The 21,971-nt window shown below is 43.6% G+C and overlaps 1 protein-coding gene across 6 annotated transcripts in view; it reads left to right on the top strand.

The window, feature by feature from the left end:
* LOC105472897 (solute carrier family 39 member 9) overlaps positions 1-9,466 on the top strand; it is a 63,443-nt gene extending 53,977 nt beyond the window's left edge. For 4 of the 6 annotated variants that reach the window (XM_071099973.1, XM_011726477.3, XM_011726476.3 and 1 more), the window contains 3 exons: positions 1,580-1,665; positions 2,491-2,625; positions 5,455-9,466. In XM_071099973.1, the coding sequence (XP_070956074.1) occupies positions 1,580-1,665; positions 2,491-2,625; positions 5,455-5,685 (452 nt within the window). In that variant the 3' untranslated portion in view covers positions 5,686-9,466. The remainder of the gene's footprint in view (positions 1-1,579; positions 1,666-2,490; positions 2,626-5,454) is intronic. The other 2 variants (XM_071099971.1, XM_071099972.1) reach the window with 1 other exon arrangement.
* Positions 9,467-21,971: the final 12,505 nt, after the last annotated feature.

The raw sequence follows: 21,971 nt of genomic DNA, 5'->3' as shown, positions 1-21,971 counted from the left end.
ACTGATGTTAGAATGAAGATAAAGTTGCAGGAAGCTGAGGAAGAGATAGACAATGACAATTATCCATCCCTTTGTTTTTGTGCAACAGTGGCAGAATTGAACAGTTGCAAGAGACCAAATAACTGCAAAGCCTGAAATATTTACTGTCTAGCTCTTAAGAAAAAGTTTGCTCTTTTCATTCTTGGCTCTAGAATGTCATCTGTAAAAGAGCCGTGGCACTTTTGTCCTGCACAGCTCTGTTACCTGTTTATACACAAAGCACTGTTTAAGCAGAAGTGGTATGCAGTGGAATGCAGAGGTCTCAGCATGGCTGACAGGGTACACCTTAGAATCATAACCCAAACCTAGTCCTAGTAATAGAATTCTGTCAGTGGCAAAGAAAGGCATGTGAAAGGTGGTACACTGTTACCTGGCCCTTTCTAAGTGTAATATTCTTTTCTAACAAATTTCATTCATTCAACCAACGTTTACTCATTATGTAGTAATCATCTATATAGAGTTCTAATATCTTTATTTTCTTTATTTCTTTGTTTCTTTTTCTTTCATTCTTTCGTTCTTCCTTTCTTCCTTTTCTTTTTCCTTTCCTTTCCTGTCCTGTCTCGTCCCTTCCCTTCCTTCCCTTCTCCTTCCCTTTTCTCTTTCCCTTTTCTCCTTCCCTTTTCTCCTTTCCTTCTCCTCCTTTTCTTTTCTCCTTCCTTCCTTCCTACCTCTCCTCCCCTCCCCTCCCCTACCTCCCTCCCTCCCTCCCTCCCTCCCTCCTTCCCTCCTTCCCTCCTTCCCTCCTTCCCTCCTTCCCTCCTTCCCTCCTTCCCTCCTTCCCTCCTTCCCTCCTTCCCTCCTTCCCTCCTTCCCTCCTTCCCTCCCTCCTTCCTTCCTTCCTTCCTTCCTTCCTTCCTTCCTTCCTTCCTTCCTTCCTTCCTTCCTTTCTTCCTTTCTTCCTTTCTTCCTTTCTTCCTTCCTTCCTTCCTTCCTTCCTTCCTTCCTTCCTTCCTTCCTTCCTTCCTTCCTTCCTTCCTTCCTTCCTTCCTTCTTGTCTTTCTGTCTGTCTGTCTTTCTTGTCTGTCTTGCTCTGTCGCCCAGGCTGGAGTGCAGTGGCACGGTCTCGGCTCACTGCAAGCTCCGCCTCCTGGGTTTAAGCAATCCTCCTGCCTCAGCCTCCCTTGTAGCTGGGACTATTGTCTTGCTTTACCTATAAGATTAAGAGTTGCTTCCTTTGAAATTCTTCTTTGGTATTTCCCTTGTTACAATTTGATTAACTAATCAATGGATTTTTGATTAGTTGGAAAATTGAATGTCAGTTTTCCAATAACAACAACAACAACCAAAATAACTAACACTGAATACTCTGGGCCAGATGCTAAGCTCTTTATCTAAGTTATCTCCTTTAATCCTCATGAAAACCCTGAGAAATACATACTTTATTGAACACATTATTTAAAGATAAGGCTGACGTTTAGAAAGGTTAAGTAACCTTACTAGATCCAGCTGGACCTGACTATAAAGCTCACACACTCAACCACTACACTGTTACTGTTGTTGTTGTTTATAGTATTTTATGTTTCCTTGTTTCCAAATATAGCTGATGGTGTTGCTTTGGGAGCAGCAGCGTCTACTTCACAGACTAGTGTCCAGTTAATTGTGTTTGTGGCAATCATGCTACATAAGGTGAGCAAAATTTTGGTGTAAGGTTTGGTATTGAGTGTATTCATAATTAAAATTTCTCATGGTTGTTGTGTTTTTTCTGGAACGGGAACATTTTCTTCATTTCATAATTGCTATTCGTTTTGGAGAATTGAATAAATTTGTTCATAGCTTCTTGTTCCCATTTTCTTAAGCATTTACTTGAGGGGTTTCTTTTTTTGTGTGTAGTCATATACACAAACTGTCAAATTCTCCTCAGACTTTTATATTTCATAGTAATAATTTTTGTTCGAAAGTATTTTTCTTTTCTTGACTGTTTCTCTTTTTTATTATCCAAGAAACACACAAATAGGATCTTTTGTTGGCTTAGAACGTTAATTCCTAAGAGGCATAGCTCAGCATTGGTATTCTGCCTGGTTTTGTTTTTTGGTTTTTTTGTGGGTTTTTTGTGTTTTGTTTTTGCGATGGAGTTTTGCTCTTGTCACCCTGGCTGGAGTGCAATGGCATGATCTCGGCTCACTGCAACCTCCGCCTCTTGGGTTCAAGTGATTCTCCTGTCTCAGCCTTCCAAGTAGCTGGGATTACAGGTGCCCACCACCACACATTTTTGTATTTTTAGTAGAAACGGGGTTTCACCATGTTGGCCAGGCTGGTCTCGAACTCCTGACCTTAAGTGATCCGCCCACCTCGACCTCCCAAGGTGCTAGGATTACAGGCGTGAGCCACTGTGCCTGGCCTTTTGTGAGTTTTTCTTTGTATGAGAACTCATAGTCAAATGGCATATACTTCTTAATATAGAAGCAATCCATACTTCTAGAGTGATAATAAGAGATGATTTTTTATTTCCAGGCACCAGCTGCTTTTGGTCTGGTTTCCTTCTTGATGCATGCTGGCTTAGAGCGGAATCGAATCAGAAAGCACTTGCTGGTCTTTTCACTGGCCGCACCAGTTATGTCCATGGTGACATACTTAGGACTGAGTAAGGTAAGCTAATCTATTCCCAGCTATCTAAACAAGTGTCTTGTGATCTCTTAGAACTTACAGTTTCTTGGATTGAATTTTTCCAATACGTTACTCTCTCAAACTAAAGATAAAATTAGGAGTAAAAACTGTACAGGGTAAATATCTTAATTCCAATTTTCCTTTTTGTAAATTTAGCATTTCCTTATTCATTTGGTTTGAAAACTTCTTCCCTGTTAATCAATTCCAAGAATATTAGCATAAATATGATAGCCCTTCAATATTTAAAATAGTGTAACTTAACCAGCCATGCTAGTTTCATTTGACAGATATCTAATAAGTCAAATCTGTCCATATTTAATGTGAGGTAGACACATGAAGCATGAGTAACAAGCGATGTAGCAGCTTTGAGAAGAGCAGCAGCTGGGCAGAGATTGCTGTCAAAAGTTTAAAAAACTGACATTGATTACTGAAGTGATAGAGTAATCTGTTAAAGGGAACAACATACTGCTCACTGAAAGAAGAGAAGGCTCTTCAGGTAAATGGAAAGGGTTTTTATAACACACTGTTAGCAACCAAGATCATCAAACCCTTGCTTAACAGGAACTTAGCCATTCTTGGTCTCATTTTTCACGTGTTCCTCTTCTCCCAGCTCTCATGTCCCCAGATAGCAACTGTACAGTACTTTCTATTGAATACTTTGTATTGAACATAGCTTCAGACCTGAGGTAACATGTGCTCTTCCGTCTCCAAGCTGGACCTTTCCATGCCTTATAATCCTGTCTGGGCTGTAGTTCTTAGCAACAACCCTCCACATTTTACCCAAATGTCAACTGGCAGGCAACTAGAGGAAAATCTTAGAAACAAGCTGACTCAGGGCTAGTTGATGGGAACTACTTTCCCCAACGCCCTCTCTAAAGGTCATTGATTCTTCTGAGTGTCAGTCAATTCAGTATTTGGCAGTAAAACCCATATTAATAGGAACATGTGAAAAATGAGATAAAAAATGGCTAACTTCCTGTTAAGCAAGGGTTTGTTGATCTTAGTTGCTAACAGTGTGTTATAAAAACCCTTTCCACTGGGCACGGTGGCTCACGCCTATAATCCCAGCGCTTTGGGAGGCCGAGGCGGGTGGATCACGAGGTCAGGAGATCGAGACCATCCTGGCTAACACAGTGAAAGCCCGTCTCTACTAAAAACACAAAAAATGAGCCAGGCATGGTGGCGGGTGCCTATAGTCCCAGCTACTTGGGAGACTGAGGCAGGAGAGTGGCATGAACCCGGGAGGCAGAGCTTGCAGTGAGCTGAGATTGCGCCACTGCACTCCAGCCTGGGCGACAGAGCAAGACTCCGTCTCAAAAACAACAACAACAACAACAATAAAAACAAACCCTTTCCATTTACCTGAAGAGTCTTCTCTTCTTTCAGTGAGCAGTATGTTGTTCCCTTTAACAGATTACTCAATTACTTCAATAATTAATGTCAGTTTAACTTTTGACAGGAAGATACTGATAATTCTGGAGACATGGAGTTACTTGCTGCATCTATGGCGTGTCCTTTTCTTAAAATTTTAATTAATTGTCTTAGTCTATAGGTCTACTTTTTTAATAGAAAAGGTTGAAATTAGTTTTATAAAGATTAGCTTATGAGATACACATATATATATATGTGTGTGTGTGTGTGTGTGTGTATATATATATATATATTTTTTTTTTTTTGAGATGGAGTCTTGCCCTGTCACCCAGGTTGGAGTGCAGTGGCGCAGTCTTGGCTCACTGCAACCTCTGCCTCCCAAGTTCAGACGATTCTCCTGCCCCAGCTTCCTGAGTAGCTGGGATTACAGGCGCCTGCCACCACACCCAGCTAATTTTTGTATTTTTAGTAGAGGCGGGGTTTCACCATGTTTGCCAGGCTGGTTTCGAACTCCTGACCTCATGATCCGCCCACCTTGGCCTCCCAAAGTGCTGGGATTACAGGCATGAGCCACTGCGCCCGGCCACTTACGAGATATTTCTAAGCTCTATGAGGGCAACTACTGCATCTTGATTACCACTGTATCTCAGGCACCTGGTACAGAGCCTGGTGCATAGATGATGCTTGTTAAATATTAGTAGAATAAATACATTCATGTCTGAAATTTAATATCTGCAATAATATGTTGTCGATTCTATCTCAAGAATAATACAAGCCAAACCTGTTGAACCAACACTTAAAGTTCGTTTTATAAAAAAATCGTGAGCCAGGAGCAGTGGCGCACATCTGTAGTCTCAGCTACTTGGGAAGCTGAGACAGGAGGATTGCGTGAGCCTGGGAGCTCCAGGCTGTAATGTATTATGATTGTGCCTGTGAATAGCCACTCAACTCCAGCCTGGGCAACATAGCGAGACCTCATCTCTAAAGACAGATACAGTTGATGAATGGATGGACAGAATGATGGAACTGTGGTGAATATATTTAATAATAGCGTGTGGTACATTTCAAAATTGCTAAGAGTAAATTTCAGATGTTCTCACCACAAAAAATGATAAATATTTGAGATAACAGATGTTAGTTTTATTTAATTATTCCACATTCATGAATCATAATGTCACTTTATACCCTATAAATATGTATAATTATGAATTGATGATTTACAATACGTTTTAAAAAAAATCAATGCATACATCACTGATATTCTTAAACCCTTATTTGGAAGCTTCCCATGAAGAGCTTAAAATTGCTCTGTTCTCTAGATGTCCCCAGTGTCCTAGACAGCACCAGTTAAGAATAGTGAGTGCTTTTTAATTGGGACTTCTTCCTGACCCTGAATTTTACTTGACTTAGTTTCTCCTCTTTCTCTCTTCTAATTCACAGAGCAGTAAAGAAGCCCTTTCCGAGGTGAACGCCACGGGAATGGCCATGCTTTTCTCTGCCGGGACATTTCTTTACGTTGCCACAGTACATGTGCTCCCTGAGGTGGGCGGAATAGGGCACAGCCACAAGCCTGATGCCACGGGAGGGAGAGGCCTCAGCCGCCTGGAGGTGGCAGCCCTGGTTCTGGGTTGCCTCATCCCCCTCATCCTGTCAGTAGGACACCAGCATTAAATGTTCAAGGTCCAGCCTCGGTCCAGGGCCGTTTGCCATCCAGTGAGAACAGCCGGCGCGTGACAGCTCCTCACTTCCTCAGTCTCTTGTCTCGCCTTGCGCATCTCCACATGTATTCCTAGAGTCCAGAGGGAGGTGAGGTTAAAACCTGAGTAATGGAAAAGCTTTTGGAGTAGAAACACATTGCAGTTAGCTATAGACATCCCATTGTGTTATCTTTTAAAAGGCCCCTGACATTTTGAGTTTTAGTGTTTCTCTTAACCCTATTCTCAGGGAAGATGGAATTTAGTTTTAAGGAAAAGAGGAGAACTTCATACTCACAATGAAATAGTAATTATGAAAATACAGTGTTCTGTAATTTAGCTATGTCTCTGTCTTCTTAGTTTAGAGGTTCTGCCACTTTATTCATTGATTTTTAATGAATGGTTCCCACCATGTAAGACTGGTGCTTTAGCATCTATGCCACATGCCTTGATGGAAGGTCATAGCACCCACTCACTTAGATGCTAAAGGTGATTATGGTTAATTTGGGATTAGGGTCAGGAAAATTACAGCAAGATACATTGAAAGCTCACTTTATACTCAAAAGAGATGTCCACTGAAAGGGGATGTCTAGAGGGGCTTAAACAGCTCCTTTGGCACGTGCCTCTCTGAATCCAGCCTGCCATTCCATCAAATGGAGCAGGAGAGGTGGGAGCAGCTTCTAAAGAGGCGACTGGTGTTTTGCAGCATTCCTTTTCAAGTGCTCCTTTGCAGGATACCTGTCTCCACATTCTTAGAGAGGAGCCAAGTTCTAGTAGCTTCAGTTCTAGGCTTTCCTTCAAGAACAGTCAGATCACAAAGTATCTTTGGAAATTAAGGGATATTAAATTTTAAGTGATTTTTGGATGGTTATTGATATCTTTGTAGTAGCCTTTTTTAAAAGACTACCAAAATGTATGTTTGTCCTTTTTTTTTTTTTTGGTATTACTCTTAGCAGATCAGCAATCCCTCTAGGGACCTAAATACTAGGTCAGGTTAGGGGACACTGTGTCTTCTCACATAACCACCTGTAGCAAGATGGATCATAAATGAGAAGTGTTTGCCTATTGATTTAAAGCTCATTGGAATCATGTCTCTTGTCTCTTCGTCTTTTCCATGCTTTTCTCCTAACTTTTCCCTCTAGCCTTTCCTCCCCACAATTTGCTGCTTACTGCTGGTGTTAATATTTGTGTGAGGACAACCACTTCTCGAACTGTTATAATGAAGATAATAATATCTTTATTCTTTATCCCCTTCAAAGAAGTTAACTTTGTGTCAAATGCCGCTTTGTTAAGCCCTTCAAATACCACCTCCTCATGTGTGAATTGACACAATCACTAATATTCTGGTAATTTAAACAATTGAGATAGCAAAAGTGTTTAACAAACTAGGATAATTTTTTTTCATATTTGCCAAAATTTGTGTAAACCCTGTCTTGTCAAATAAGTGTATAATATTGTATTATTAATTTATTTTTACTTTCTGTACCATTTCAAAACACATTACACTAAGGGGGAACCAAGACTAGTTTCTTCAGGGCAGTGGACGTAGTAGTTTGTAAAAACGTTTTTTATGACGCATAAGCCAGCATGCCTATGATTTATTTCCTTCGTGAATTTGTCCCTGGATCAGCAGCTGTGGAAATAAAGCTTGTGAGCCCTCTGCTGGCCACAGTGAGGAAAGTAGCACAAATAGGATACAGTTATATGTAGTCACTGGCAACAATTGCATACAATTTTACCACGAAGAGAAGGTATAGTATGGAAAGTCCAAATGACTTCCTTGATTGGATGTTAACAGATGACTTGTGAGAGACTTGAGGTTTCATCTGGTCCTTCAGAACTCTGTGGTTGCCTAGATTCTCTCTGGAAACTGACTTTGTCAAATAAATAGCAGATTGTAGTGTCTGGTTTGGTTTGGACAGTAGTGCTTTCTATCATATTGTTGTGTGCAATGGTCAGTAATTTGTTCTACTGGCCAAAGCCTCTTTCAGCAGTGCCTTGCCATCATGCTTAAAAGTTTGGCTAGTATATCTTGCTGGATGGAGCCTTGAACTCTGGCAAGCATTGAACCATCTGACTTCCAAATTTGCCTTCCCCTCTGGACCTCACTATTAACAAGCAAACCTTTCAGGGCCCTCTTAGCTCTCAGAAGCTATGTATGGGCCTTCCCAGATTTTAAAGCTGCTGCCTCGAGAACTACTCATTTCTCTCCTGGTCAGCAGGCAGAAATAGCCATACTAATCTCATAGGGCTCAAATGCATCTTCAGGCAGCAGGGAACCAAGCAGCATGGCACAGGCCTTCTTCACTGGAGGAAGAGCTTGCTGATGTGGTGGGCAGTGTTCCAGGAGAGGCCGTGTCCGTGTTTACTTCTTGGCACATTTCAGTTCCATTTTCCTCTTATTTAAAACTGCCTCTTTAGATGTGGATGCCTTAATGCTGTAACACATTTGAAAACATTGGCAATACTTAAGTTGCTGCTGTGATTACAGATGGAATTATTGGCTACCAAAGAGATGCAATTGATGATGAAAAGCATGATTCTTCCATATAACCAAAGTTAATCTTAATTGCAATTTGACTCCCTTTCCTTGGTAGGGATAGACTTTCTTCAGATTCCAAGTACTCTTAAATGGCAAATTAAGTTAAAGAATACTACTGCTCCATTCCCCTCACTTATTCTCCAGTTAATTGCTTGTCAGTTCTCATTTCACCAAAGCAGTGACGTTCCAGGTTTGATTCAGTTTTCCTGTGCGCACTGTTGCCAAATTTTTTTTTTTTAGCAAAGATTCTGCACTGGAACGTAGATAGTTGGAAACAGTACCACCTACAGAGGCTATGTGTTTTCTCTTTCTCCCCCCTTTCACCTCTTTCTTTCCCAATTCAAAACAGCCAGGTGAGCCCTGTTCTGGTATTTTGAATCATTAGAAAAAAGAAAGGGAGTGGCTGTTTTGAGTTGTCCTTTCTTTGCAGAAAGGAGAAAATGTGATTGTGTTTTTTTACCAGCCTACTTCTAAGTGTCACTGCCTGGTTTTTCTCTTTTTCAAGGATTAGAAGTAAGAGGACACACCAGCATCGGAGTGTATTAAGCCCCTGAAACACATGGTAGCTAGGGACTGAACACGGGAACTGTATGACAGCAGCACAAACCCCCAAAGAACCTTCCTGCCTTGTGGGCCCCTGAGCCCCTTGGGAGACTGAGAATAATGACCAGATTCATCCAGAACTGCTGCAATGTTAAGTGAAAATCCTCTGTAGTTGTTCAACAGGGGAACCTTCCTTGCATTAGAAAATTTCTGCTCAATACAGAATGGTCCACATCACCCAAAGTGCGCTGTTCGAGATGCTGTGAAATTAAAACCAGTGATGTAACCTCTTTGTACCTGAGACATCTAGATTCACCTCAGGAGACCTGAAGGAAAGGTGTGACTTGTGGGAAAGAACTAGACAACCATTTAGGAATTCTCTAGATATACTCAGCCTAACCCAGTGGCTTAACACAAGGAGACTGGCTTTGATCTTTTTTTCTTGTGGTATCTTCCAGCAAGTTAGAAGTCTCATGGGATAAGACTTCAGTTCCCCAGGTTCAGTAGCTGGAACAGCGATTTTAAATGTCCCTTTTTCTGGATCCCTTGTAAACATGAAATCATTCCATGGATGGCTGCCTTATAATTTTGTCTCTTTCCACTTTAATTGTGAATGGTTAAAAAAAAAAAATGCTGTTTTCTGATATTAAATTTTTATTAGTGCATACCTTAATCTGAGTGGCTCATTACTTATCCTGTTGGCAGTTTGTTTGATGACCAGAATTGACCTATATTTGAACATCAGAAAAGGGAATGAAAGGTTGTGATGGGCGGTAGAAAGATCCACCTACCACAGGCATATCCTTTAGGGAAGGGAGGGAGAAAGGAGAGAGGGGAAATTAAGGACTTGATAGACCAGTCTGCCCTGAAAGACACAAATGCATTGATAATTTTTTTTGCCTTGCTGTTTTTAGCAAATATTATTTATGAAGGTAGCTCTCTTTACTCTCAGAAAAGAGAAACAGGTAACAGATCCAAACCACAGTGGATTCATTTCAAAGGGCGGAGTTGTTATATGAGTAGGTAGATGCTATGAACAACTGACCCTGGAAATTAAAGAGATTTGATTAGAAGTGTGACTTGTGATTTTGGTAAATGTTTTTCTCCCTCTGTGGACTTGTTTAGTCGTTAGATTTCATTGAATACTGGTCCACTTTGTGCTGGTTTCCTATATGTATCACCTATGTAGCTAGTTACCAAGATTGTGCTCACGCCTGTAATCCCAGCACTTTGGGAGGCCGAAGCTGGCAGATCACCTGAGGTCAGGAGTTTGAGACCACCCTGACCAGCATGGTGAAACCCCATCTCTACTAAAAATACAGAAATTAGCCAGGTGTGGTAGGGGGTACCTGTAAATCCCAGCTACTCGGGAGGCTTCCCTGAGATCAAAACACACACGCACCTGCAATACACACCTGGGCTTAGCCAAAATAGCCACCAATCCTTTTCTGTTTAGTGTCATTTTTATTTTATTTTTTTCTTGCTCACATTATCTTTTTTTAATCTGGGTGCTGGTTACAGGGTTGTACCAGGTGAAAAAGCAGTGAACATGATTTGTGCTTTTTACCTTATGTAATAGCTCAATAAAAAGTCTTTAAAAATCAATGTCACCAGTTGTGATGGTTCACGCCTGTAATCCCAGCACTTTGAGCAACTGAGGTGGGAGGATTGCTTGAGCCCAGGAGTTTGCAACCAGCCTGAGCAACATAGTGAGACCCCCATCTCTACAAAAAAAAATTTTTTTAATTAGCTGGACGTGGTGATGCGCACCTGTGGTCCCAGCTGCTTGGGAAGCTGAGGTGGGAGGATTACTTGACCCCAGGAGGTTGAGGCTGCAGTGAACTGTGATCGCACCACTGCACTCCAGCCTGGGCAACAGAAGTAAGCAAGACCCTGTCTCAAAAAAAAAAAGTCACTAATATTAAAATTAAAAAAAAAATTGTGTTCTAAATGAAATAATCAAATCCAGTGCATGAACCTGGATTGGAGGTTCCTTTTTGATTGAACCAGATCAGAAATTTGAAAGTTCAAAAAACATGTTGGGGATGACAGCTGCACAGTTCTGTGAACCTACCAAAAACTCTTGAATTGTACACTTAACAAATGGGAACTCAACATTAAGGGCACATTCCTCCACAAAACTGCCCTCAGACACCAGCAGCAAGTTCAGGGGTCCCCAGGCCATCCTTACTTCTAACTAGCTGGCTGCAAATTTGGAGTTTCCCACAGCCTCTCTCTGCTCAGTAATTTGTTAGAACAACTCACAGAACTCCAGGAAAAGCTATGTTACGATTGCAGTTCTATTATAGCAAAAAGGACAAACCAGAAACAAGAGGTGCCTGGGGCAAAGTCTGGGAGGGTTCCAAATGTGAAGCTTCCCTCATTCTCAGGGACACATTGCCCTTGCAGTGTCAAAGCATGACAATACTCTGACCAGGGACCTCTCCTGAGCTTTGGTATCAAGAGTTTTTATTGAGGCTTCGTTATTTAGGCATGATTGAATCACTGGCTATGTGGTTGAACTCACCCTCTAGCCCCCTTTTCCTTCCTGGAAGTTGGACTGGTATCACATGACTCAAAAGCCCCAACTCTAACTGCATGGTTGGCTTTTCCGTGTGGCCAGCTCTCAGCCTGTCTCTTGCAAACAAACTATCCAGGGGTCCTCCATGAGTCACTGTGTTAGCAGAAACTATCAAGTGGGATCCCAGGGGTCTACCATGAATAATGAATACTCCTATCACTCAGGAAATTCCAAAGGATTAGGGGTTACTTCCCAGAAACCAAAGACAAAGGCTGCCTAATTCTTTACTACACAGATGGTCAGAGCTGGACACTTTTAAGATGAAACCTGGCCAGGTGTGGTGGTTCATACCTGTAATCCCAGCACTTTGGGAGGCCGAGGTGGGTGGATCACTTGAGGCCAGGAGTTCAAGACCAGCTTGGCCAACATGGCAAATCTCTGTCTCTACTAAAAATACAAAAATTGGCCAGGAGTGGTGGTACACGCCTGTAATCCCAGCTACTCGGGTGGCTGAGGCCCAGGAGGCAGAGTTTGCGGTGAGCTGAGATCGCACCACTGCACTCTAGCCTGGGTGACAGAACGAGATTCTGTCTGAAAAAAAAAAAAAAAAAAAAGTGAAACCTGAACCAAGACTTGAAAGAAGTGAGCCAAGTAGATACCTGGGAGGAGAATATTCCAGGCACAGCAAATAGCTAGAGCACAGGTCCTAACATTAGAGCTTACTTGGCTTGTTCAAGAAAAAGCAAAAAGACAAGTGCAGCTGGAATGGAGTGAGGAAAGAATAGTTGAAAAGGAAGACACGTGGAGGGCCTAATTAAACTGACAAAGTCTCAATGCAGGCACTGACACAGAGATAGTGGAATGAAAGAGTCCAGCAGTAAGAAGCGGAATTATTTAGGAATCTAAAATATGGCTAAAGATGACTTAAGGAAAAAAGAAAAAGCCACAGCATAGAAAAACACAATGGTAAACGTTTGAAATGTTAAGAAGAGCAATCAGATTAAATGCTAGGTTTATACCATATATGCAGTAAATGGTAGCTAGACAAAATAGTGAAATGGTAAAAGAAAAAAAATGGATAAAATGGAAGTCAGTGTAAAGTGATACTACATTTCTAAAGGGCATATCAAGAGTTTGAATTTATTTATGCTTTTTATCCCACGTCTTCCACCTTTGGAATTGATTATAAGCAATTACATGCCTAGAAATGTTTATGGGAAATGTATTTTTAATAGCATAAAATTGGAATTAGCCTAAATATACAATCATATATCTCATTGAGATTATGCCAGCAGAGGAAAAAATATGATGTAATCTTATGTGACTGAAAGCTGGAACAAAATTTTGTTTATAGTTAGAAATATTTACCTGTGTTAATATACTCTAGTAAAAATACATAAATTGAGTGACAAGGACTTTCAGTTATGAGTAACTTATTTTCTTGTTACTAAATGGCATATATTTGTGATTATGCCGCTTTGTAACTTTTTTTTTTTTAGAGACAGGGTCGCCCAGGCTGGGTTGCAGTGGTAGGATCACAGCTCACTGGAACCTCGAACTACTGGGCTCAAGCAACCCTCCCGTGCCTCAGCCTCAGCCTGTAGTCAGGACTCCAGGGGGACACCACCAGGCTCAGCTAATCATTTTATTCTATTTTTCGTATGCAGAGATGAGGTCTCACTATGTTGCCTGGGCTAGTCTCGCACCCCTTGGCTCGAGCAGTTCTGCTCTGGCCTCCAAAAATGCTGGGATTACAGGCATGAGCCATGCTGCCATGTCCCATATTTTTTATTCATAAAATTTTTTCGTATCTCAGAGAAGGAAATCTTTCTACTTAAGCCCTCACTAAACCGAGTTCATCCCACTCTACTGAAACTTAAGATTCCTGTTTCCAACTCAAAAGGTCTTTTCTAGGTTGTCATTCCCCTCTAACTTTCTGGCCCCTGGACATTATTAGTTACCCTCTTTGAGAGCAAGGCAGTAACTCCTCAGGAAAAGCAGGATTTCTCATGCAAAGCCTCCTCCTAACATGGTTCTATCCCCCGGCACCAAAATGTCACTTCACTTCCTATCACCCAGGGCAGTTTCTTATATACCAATATATTACGTACAAATGACAGAAATACAAACTCCTCCAGGAGGAAATGAAAGACTTGGTTTAAGGGTTCAAACACTGCCCCTTAGAGCAATCACTGCATAGCCAGAAATGTAGGTGGGATAGTCAATCTGGTGAAAGGGGAAGATAAGGCCCCATGTGGTGTCTCATGCCTGTAATCCCAGCATTTTGGGAGACTGAGGCAAGAACACCACTTGAGGCTAGGAGGTGGAGACCTGCCTGGGCAACACAGCGAGACTCTGTAAAGAAAGAAAGAAAAAAGAAGGAAGAAAGAAAGAAAAAAAGGGAAGGGAAGGGAAGTGAAGGGAAGGGAAGGCAAGGGAAAGCAAGGCAAGGGAAGGGAAGGCAAGGGAAGGGAAGGGAAGGCAAGGGAAGGCAAGGCAAGGGAAGGGAAGGCAAGGCAAGGCAAGGGAAGGGAAGGCAAGGCAAGGGAAGGGAAGGCAAGGCAAGGGAAGGCAAGGCAAGGCAAGGGAAGGGAAGGCAAGGCAAGGGAAGGGAAGGCAAGGCAAGGGAAGGGAAGGCAAGGCAAGGGAAGGGAAGGCAAGGCAAGGGAAGGGAAGGCAAGGCAAGGGAAGAGAAGGCAAGGGAAGGGAAGGGAAGGCAAGGCAAGGCAAGGCAAGGGAAGGCAAGGCAAGGGAAGGCAAGGCAAGGGAAGGCAAGGGAAGGCAAGGCAAGGGAAGGCAAGGGAAGGGAAGGCAAGGGAAGGGAAGGCAAGGCCAGGGCAGGGCAGGGCAAGGCAGGGCAAGGCAGGGCAAGGCAAGGTGGCTCATGCCTGTAATCCCAGCACTTTGGGAGGCCGAGGCGGGTGGATCACGAGACCGGCCTGGCCAAGATGGTGAAACCCCGTCTGTACTAAAAGTACAAAAAAATTAGCTGGGTGTGGTGGCACGCGCCTGTAATCCCAGCTACTCCAGAGGCTGAGGCAGAGAATTGCTTAAACCTGGAGGGGCAGAGGTTGCAGTGAGCCGAGATCGCGCCACTGCACTCCAGCCTGGGCAACAGAGCGAGACTCCGTCTCAAAAAAAAAAAAAAGAAAAGGAAAGGAAATGAAGGGAAGAAAAGAAAGACAAGAAAAGAAAGGAAAGAAAGAAAAAGAAAAGAAAGAAGAAAGAAAAGAAGAAAAAGGAAGGAAAGGAAGGAAGGAAGGGAAGGAAAGGAAGGAAGGAAAGAAAGGGAAGAAAAGAAAGAAAGCCAGGCATGGTGGCACATGCCTGTAGTCCCAGCTACTCAGGAGGCTGAGTTGGGAAGATGGCTTCAGCCCAGGAGGCAGAGTTTGCAGTGAGCTGAGATTGTGCCACTGCACTCCAGCCTGAGTGACAGAGCCAGACTCTGTCTCAAAAAGAGGTGGGGGGTGGGGGAGATGGAGTTTCAGGTGAGGGTCAGTAGAGCTGCTTATTATCAGCCCTCAAATCTGAACTATTTGTGAACAGGAGGCACCTCAGAAGCTCCTTGGAATTTCACCACTAATAAATGATTTCTGAACAGGAGTTACATCTTCAACCATGGTGGAACGATGTCTATCCAGTGAGCCAAATTCCTGTAGTTCTCCAATGCCTCATCTTGATACATAGCCTTCTGTGCTGGTTTCGATCAACCCCACTCGTTACAGAAATAAAAGCCACATTCTTGAATATCACTAGGCCAAGAAATAAACACAGTTATTCACGAAGAGGTCAGGCATTCACACGTTCTGGGAGGACTTGTGGAGTTAGTTAAGACAAGGGAGATAGCTCATGGATAGGACCATGGTTTTATCCAGTGTTCAGAGCCCTGACTTAAACAATACCAGATTGATTAAATTATGGAAAAGCAATACAATGGAATACTATGTGATCAAAAATGTAATTACAAATATGTTCATGATTAATTTCAGGTATGAAAAGCAGTTTACCAGACTGCATGTGGCAGATACTCCTTTCAAAAAGTGTAATATAAGGATAGTGAAAAAGAAGGGCAAAGATAAATGAATACAACTAGTTCAGAAAATTATACCCTCAAATTTCAACTGTAATTATCTCTGGATTGTGGGGTTGTGAATAATGTTTGATTTATTCTTTTTATTATAGGTACTTTCACATTTGTCGACAATCACCATGTATTTCCTTTTTTCTTTCTTTCTTTTTGTTTTTTTTTTTTGAGATGGAGTCTCACTCTGTCGCCACCCAGGCTAGAGTGCAGTGGTGCGATCTCGGCTCACTGCAAGCTCTGCCTTCTGGGTTGACGCCATTATCCTGCCTCAGCCTCCTGAGTAGCTGGGACCGCAAGCGCCCACCACCGCACCTGGCTAATTTTTTTTGTATTTTTGGTAGAGACGGGGTTTCTCCGTGTTAGCTAGGATGGTCTCGATCTCCTGACCTCGTGATCTGCCCACCTCGGCCTCCCAAACTGCTGGGATTACAGTCGTCAGCCACCGCACCTGGCCTCCTTTCTTTAATTCTTTCTTTCTTTTCTTTCTGGGTCTTGCTTGGTCACCCAGGCTGGAGGGGCAGTGGTGCAATCATAAGCCCATAGCTCACTGCAGCCTCAAACTCCTGGGCTCAAGTGATCCTCCCACCTCATCCTTCTTAGCAGCCAGGACTACAGGTGCATGCCACCATGCCCGGCTAAGTTTTTAATGTTTTGTAGAGATGGAGTCTCACTACATTGCCCAGGTTGGTCTCAAACTCCTGACCTCAAGCCATCCTCCTGCCTCGGCTTCCCAAAGTGCTGGGATTACAGGCATGAGCCATTGTGCCCCACCTGACAATCATCATTTATTTCTATAGAATTAGGGTTTTTTTTTTTTTTAAGTAATTTGTTAAATGGAATTTTTTTTCAACTTAGAAAGAGAACTTTTATTTTACATTCAAAATGTGCATGTTTGCATTCAAAACACATAGAAGTGAAATGGCCATTTCATCATATTCCAAATTTCTCTTTGGCAGATCAAGGATTCTGAGGAAGTAGAGATGGTATGGAAGAAAGATACCCTGAGAGAAGGCTGGCTTTGCACCAGCTCCATCCTCTTCCTTCCTTTCTTACATAAGCAAACACTCACACGTGTACACACACACAGAGAGGGGGGGGATGTTAGAGGGAAACTAGAGTCCCTCACCCCTTCCCAGGATCAAAGAACACAGAAAAGATCATTATTTTTGCCAGCTACTCTCTATTCTTGAACTCACAACACTGTCCTGACCATGAATAACGTCAGGTTGGATACATTTACAACTGTCTCCTTGAACTATAGGCTCACAAGCTTAACATTCAACCATTCTTGCTTAAGTTGTTTCTCGCTCTCTCTCTCTTTTTTTTTTTTTTTAAGAGACAGGGTCTCTCTCACTCTATCGCCCAGGCTGGAGTGAAGTGGCAAGATTAATAATGTAGCTCACTGCAGCTTCGAACTCTTGGGATCCTCCTGCCTCAGACTTCTGAGTAGCTGGGACCACAGGTGCACGCCAGCATGCCTGGATAATTTTTAAATTTTTATTTTGTGTAGACAGGGTCTCACTCTGTTGCCTAGGCAACACAGAATTATTGGCCTTAAGCAATCCTCCCACCTCACCCTTCCAAAGTGCTGAGCTGACTGGTGTGAATCACCACTCCCAGCCTTAAGTTACCTTTTTTTTTTAATTTTTTTTTTTTTTTGAGATGGAGTCTCACTCTGTTGTCCAGGCTGGAGCACAGTGGCATGATCTCGGCTCACTGCAACCTCCGCCTCCCAGGTTCAAACGGTTCTCCTGCCTCAGACTCCCTAGCAGCTGGGATTACAGGCACCCACCTCCATGCCTATATTTTTGTATTTTTAGTAGGGACAGGGGTTTCCATCATGTTGGCCAGGCTGATCTCGAACTCCTGACCCCAGGTGATCCACCTGCCTCGGCCTCCCAAAGTGCTGGGATTATAGGCGTGAGCCACCATGCCCTGCCAAGTTGTCTCTTAATATCAGTAATCAGTAACTAAGGTCTGAGGTTTCCTTTAATTACAGTTTTTCATTTGATCCTCAGCACCAAGCTGCAAGCCCAGTATTAACATTTTTTTTTTTTAAATGAACAAAGTAAACTAAGACAGGCGTTAAGAAACTACTAAATGGCCGGGCACGGTGGCTCACGCCTGTAATCGCAACACTTTGGGAGGCGGAGGCGGGCAGATCACTTGAGGTCAGGAGTTCAAGACCAACCTGGGCAACATGGTGAAACCCCATCTCTACTAAAACTACAAAAATTAGCCAGGTGTAGTGGTGCACGCCTGTAGTCCCAGCTACTTGGGAGACTGAGGCATGAGAATTGCTTAAAACCAGGAGGCAAAGGTTGCAGTGAGCTGAGACTGCACCACTGCACTCCACCCTGGGTGAAAGAGCAAGGCTCTGTCTCAAAACAGAAAAAAAAAAAAAAAAGAAAAAGAAACTAGTAAATGGCTGAGTTGGTATTTGAATTCACGTCTGTCTGACTTTACAGTGTGTGCAATCCTACAACATCACTGTGTCTACAAGGGAAATGCTGCCTCTGCCCTCTCCTGAAGAATGTAGAAAGAAAGAGGCAATGTGGTATATTTCATGGAAAAAGCATCTTTGAAGAAAGAAAGCATTAACTCCTTGCACATGATCATCCTTATCAGAAGCAGCAGTAGTAGCATTATTTTACATGTAGTCCTCCCCAGTAACTCAATGAGCTATGTGCTATAATTCTCTCTCTTTCTTCTTTCTTGTCTTTTTTTTTTTTTTTTTTTTTTGAGACAGGGTCTTACTCTGTTGCCCAGGCTGGGAATGCAGTGGTGTGATCATGGCTCACGGCAGCCTCTACTCTGGGCTCAAGCAATCTTCCCACCTCAGCCTCCTGAGTAGCTGGGACCACAGGCACATGCCACCACTCCCGACTAATTTGTAAATTTTTATTTTTGTAGAGATGGGGTCTCCCTATGTTGCCTAGGCTGATCTCAAACTCCTGGGCTCAAGGGATCCTCCCATCTCGGCCTCCCAAAGAGCTGGGATCACAGGCATGAGCCACCTTGCCTGGCTTATCCCCACTTTCAAATGTGGAAACCAAGGCACATCTCTGAAGCTGGAGCTCAGGCGTTCTGGCTCCTGAGTCCACACACTTAACTACACTATAGAGGTCACAAGGTCTGAGAGAAACTGGATCAAACCAAGAGAGAGTAGCTCTGGAGTCTAGACCTGGCCCAAGGACAAACTGTACCACCTTGAATAGGGACGGTTTTCTCATTCAGGACTGGGCATCGCAGGGGGTGACCAGCATCCAGGACCTCAGAGTCCCAGTCATCAGTATCACGCTGCCTCAGGATGTGTCGAGTCCTGGACTCCCCGCACTTTCCCACGCCAAAGGTGCCTAAAAGTAAAGGAGAAAGAACCGCCACCCGTGGTGGTCTAGTATTTAGCCGAGAGATGTCAACCCATACACCAGAAGCTCCTTGATATCGCACTTTTGCTGACTTTGTCTTCTCCTTCATAATCCACATTTATTTTACCACAGATATAATGTTTAAAATTAATTACCAGATAAACTCTTAGGCTTCCAAACTTTAATCTTCCTTCCAAACCTGGTAAAATGGTTGCTCCGTGGAAACGGTGAGAAAATGTTTCACACACTTTTACACAGTCACAGATAAGTGTGTATCCACTTCTAAATGGTCCCAGCCACACACTCAACGACCCGCACTGAGTCAGAACCAAACACCACACACCATCACAACAATCACCACGCACAGCGATGGTCACTTGCCCACTCGGTCACTTGCCCACTCGGTCTCTTGCCCACTCGGTCTCTTGCCCACTCGGTCTCTCACCCACAGCCAGAGAGAACCACATACAGGCGGCACACCCAACACCACAGCCCTTCAAGCAGCAACCCAGGGAATCAAACACCCACCTCCCACCAGCCTACACATGTGTGTATGTCTGTCTTTAATTCTTCAAAGCTAGAGCTGCATCCTCCGATAAACTGTTTATAATGTAAGAAGTAAGCAACCTTGAGTCTTTGTCCTTGTGTCTGGAATGCTCTTCCCCCTCCTTCAACTCTGGATGCAATGTCTCCTTCCATTAGGCTTACCAGGACCACAGGAGTTAAAACTGTAATCTGTCCCCACCCCCATGTTCCGTACGCTGCTCTACTTCTTTTTCTGCAGCGTTGATCACCGTGTAATGTGCTTTATAAAGCAGCCATGCACCACAGAGCGATGTTTCGGGCAATGACGGGCCACGTTTATAACGGTGGTCCTATAAGATCATAATCCTGCATTTTTACTCTACCTTTTTCTATGGTTAGACACACAAATACTTACCATTGCATTGCAGTTGGCTTCAGTGTTCAGAACAGTAATGTGCTGCATAGGTTTGTAGCCTAAGAGCAAAAGGCTGTACCATACAGCCTAGGTGTGCAGTAGGCTATGCCATCTAGGTTTGCGTAATTGCCCACTATGGCGGGGGTCCCCAACCCCAGGCCACAGACCAGGACTGGTCCTTGGCCTGTTAGGAACTGGGCCACACAGCAGGAGATGAGCGGCAGGTGAAGAAGCATTACTGCCTGAGTTCTGCCTCCAGTCAGATCAGCGGCAGCGTTAGATTCTCACAGGAACATGAACCCTACTGTGAACTGCACCCACGAGGGATCTAGGTTGTGCACTCCTTATGAGAATCTAATGCCTGATGATCCGTCACTGTCGCCCATCACCCCTAGATGAGACTGTTTAGTTGCAGGAAAACAAGCTCAGGGGTCCCACTGATTCTACATTACGGTAAGTTGTAAAATTATTTCATTATATGTTACAATGTAATAATAGAAATAGAGTGCACAATAAATGTATTGCACTTAAATCATTCTGAAACCATCTCCCCCCGAACCCCTGTGTGTGATAAAAATTGTCTTCCATGAAACTGGTTCCTGGTGCCAAAAAAGTTGGGGATCACTGCTCTATGGTGTCCAAACATGGACAAAATTGCCTAAGGACATGTTTCCCCACCCCACCCTCCCACCAGCCCTCCCTTCCCGCGCCCCAGCTGCAGCCCTGATCCCTGGCAGGACCAGCCACTGACTCTGTGTGTGGGTAGCTCCACCTCTGCCTCACACTTGGTGAGGGTTGCTTGGGAGTTAGCAGTGTCAGAAAGGGCATGGAACTGAGTGTACAGGTGGGAAATTAACTGGGTTCAGGTTACTAACTCAGTACTGACCAACCACAGCAAGGAGCTGATTTAGGAATCAGAAAACCCAGATCCTAGTACTGGTTCAGCCACTGATTTTTGTTACGATGTTAGCCACTGCCCAATTTTGTAATATTTGGATAGGAATGTGAGTAAAAGTTTGTGTCCCACTCTTGTTGCCACCAGAACGGAGGGATCCTGACAAATTCAGGAGCCATCAGAGGAGGGAGCCCAGTGGAGAAGGGGATCAAGAGGGAGATTGGGGCCTTTGAGGAAGCTAGAAGGAACTGGATTGCTTGCCTATGTCTGGAATGCTCTTGAGGGCAGAATTTGATAACCATCTTCAGATACTTCAACTACTGTCTCACCGAAGCTTCCACTCCTGACCTCTTGTTTCCTTCCAGCCCTCCAGCCCCCATCTGAATTGGGTGTTCACTAGGCTAGGGGCAGAGGGTGGGAACAGCAGTAGAACCTATGTTGTATTTTCCTCTGTCCCTGTCTTCGCCCTGCTCAGTACCTGAGAAAATGAGAGGAGCAGGGACTCCTCTTTGGAGCCGGCCAGGCACCCTCCCCACCCACTCAGCATGGAAATAAAGGAAAAGCTGAGTTATTTCAAGGGAAATTCCAGGCACCTAGCTAGCCCTGAGAAGTAGGTGAGCAACTTCATAAGAAAGAAGGCAAAAGTAGCCTAAAACGATAACCAAGGAAGTTAGAGTCTCAGAAAGTTTGGTTCCCTTTAGAAACTAAAGATAATACCTTACCATATTTTCCTGAGTTGCTTTTCACAAACCCAGAACCACACCAAATGATCTGCTGGCATGTAGACCTCAGACAGGGGGAGATGAGGACTGAACTCTGACCACCTGTTCACACTCATGGGTCAGAGCTAACATCCTTTTCTGCTAATACCAAATTTTTAGACAAAGTTTTGCCTCCTTTACCAAATGAAAATCAGAAAATCTTTGTGAATTCACCTGTGACCTGTGCCCCATCCACCTTGAGATGTCCACCTTTTAAGTCAAACCAATGTATAGCCTCCATGGATTAATTTATGGTTTATGACTTTGCTTGTAACCTCTGCCGTTAGAAAGTCTTGCCTGTAAGCTGTCTGGGAGTTCTGGTTTAAAGCATGAGCTGCCAGATTCTCCTTCCTTGGCACCCTGCAATAAATGCCTCACTTTCTCTGACTGCAATCCCCATGGCAGTGTTTGGCTTTGCTCCGCTGGGTGTGCGGACACAAATTCAGTTTAGTAACAAAGCCAGAAAAGAACATGCTATTGAATCTGGAAAAACAATTCCAAGAAAGTATGATGCAGAGAGTTAGATGTCCTGGCCACCCCCTTCTTTTTTAAAAAAGAGATTGGAGATCTCATTCTGTCATTCAGGCTGGAGCGTGGTGGTGTAATCAC

This window comes from Macaca nemestrina, chromosome 7, assembly GCF_043159975.1.
Source record: "Macaca nemestrina isolate mMacNem1 chromosome 7, mMacNem.hap1, whole genome shotgun sequence".
NCBI lineage: Eukaryota > Metazoa > Chordata > Mammalia > Primates > Cercopithecidae > Macaca > Macaca nemestrina.
Note: the sequence above shows the minus strand (reverse complement) of the source record. Positions and strands in the feature narration are given on the sequence as shown.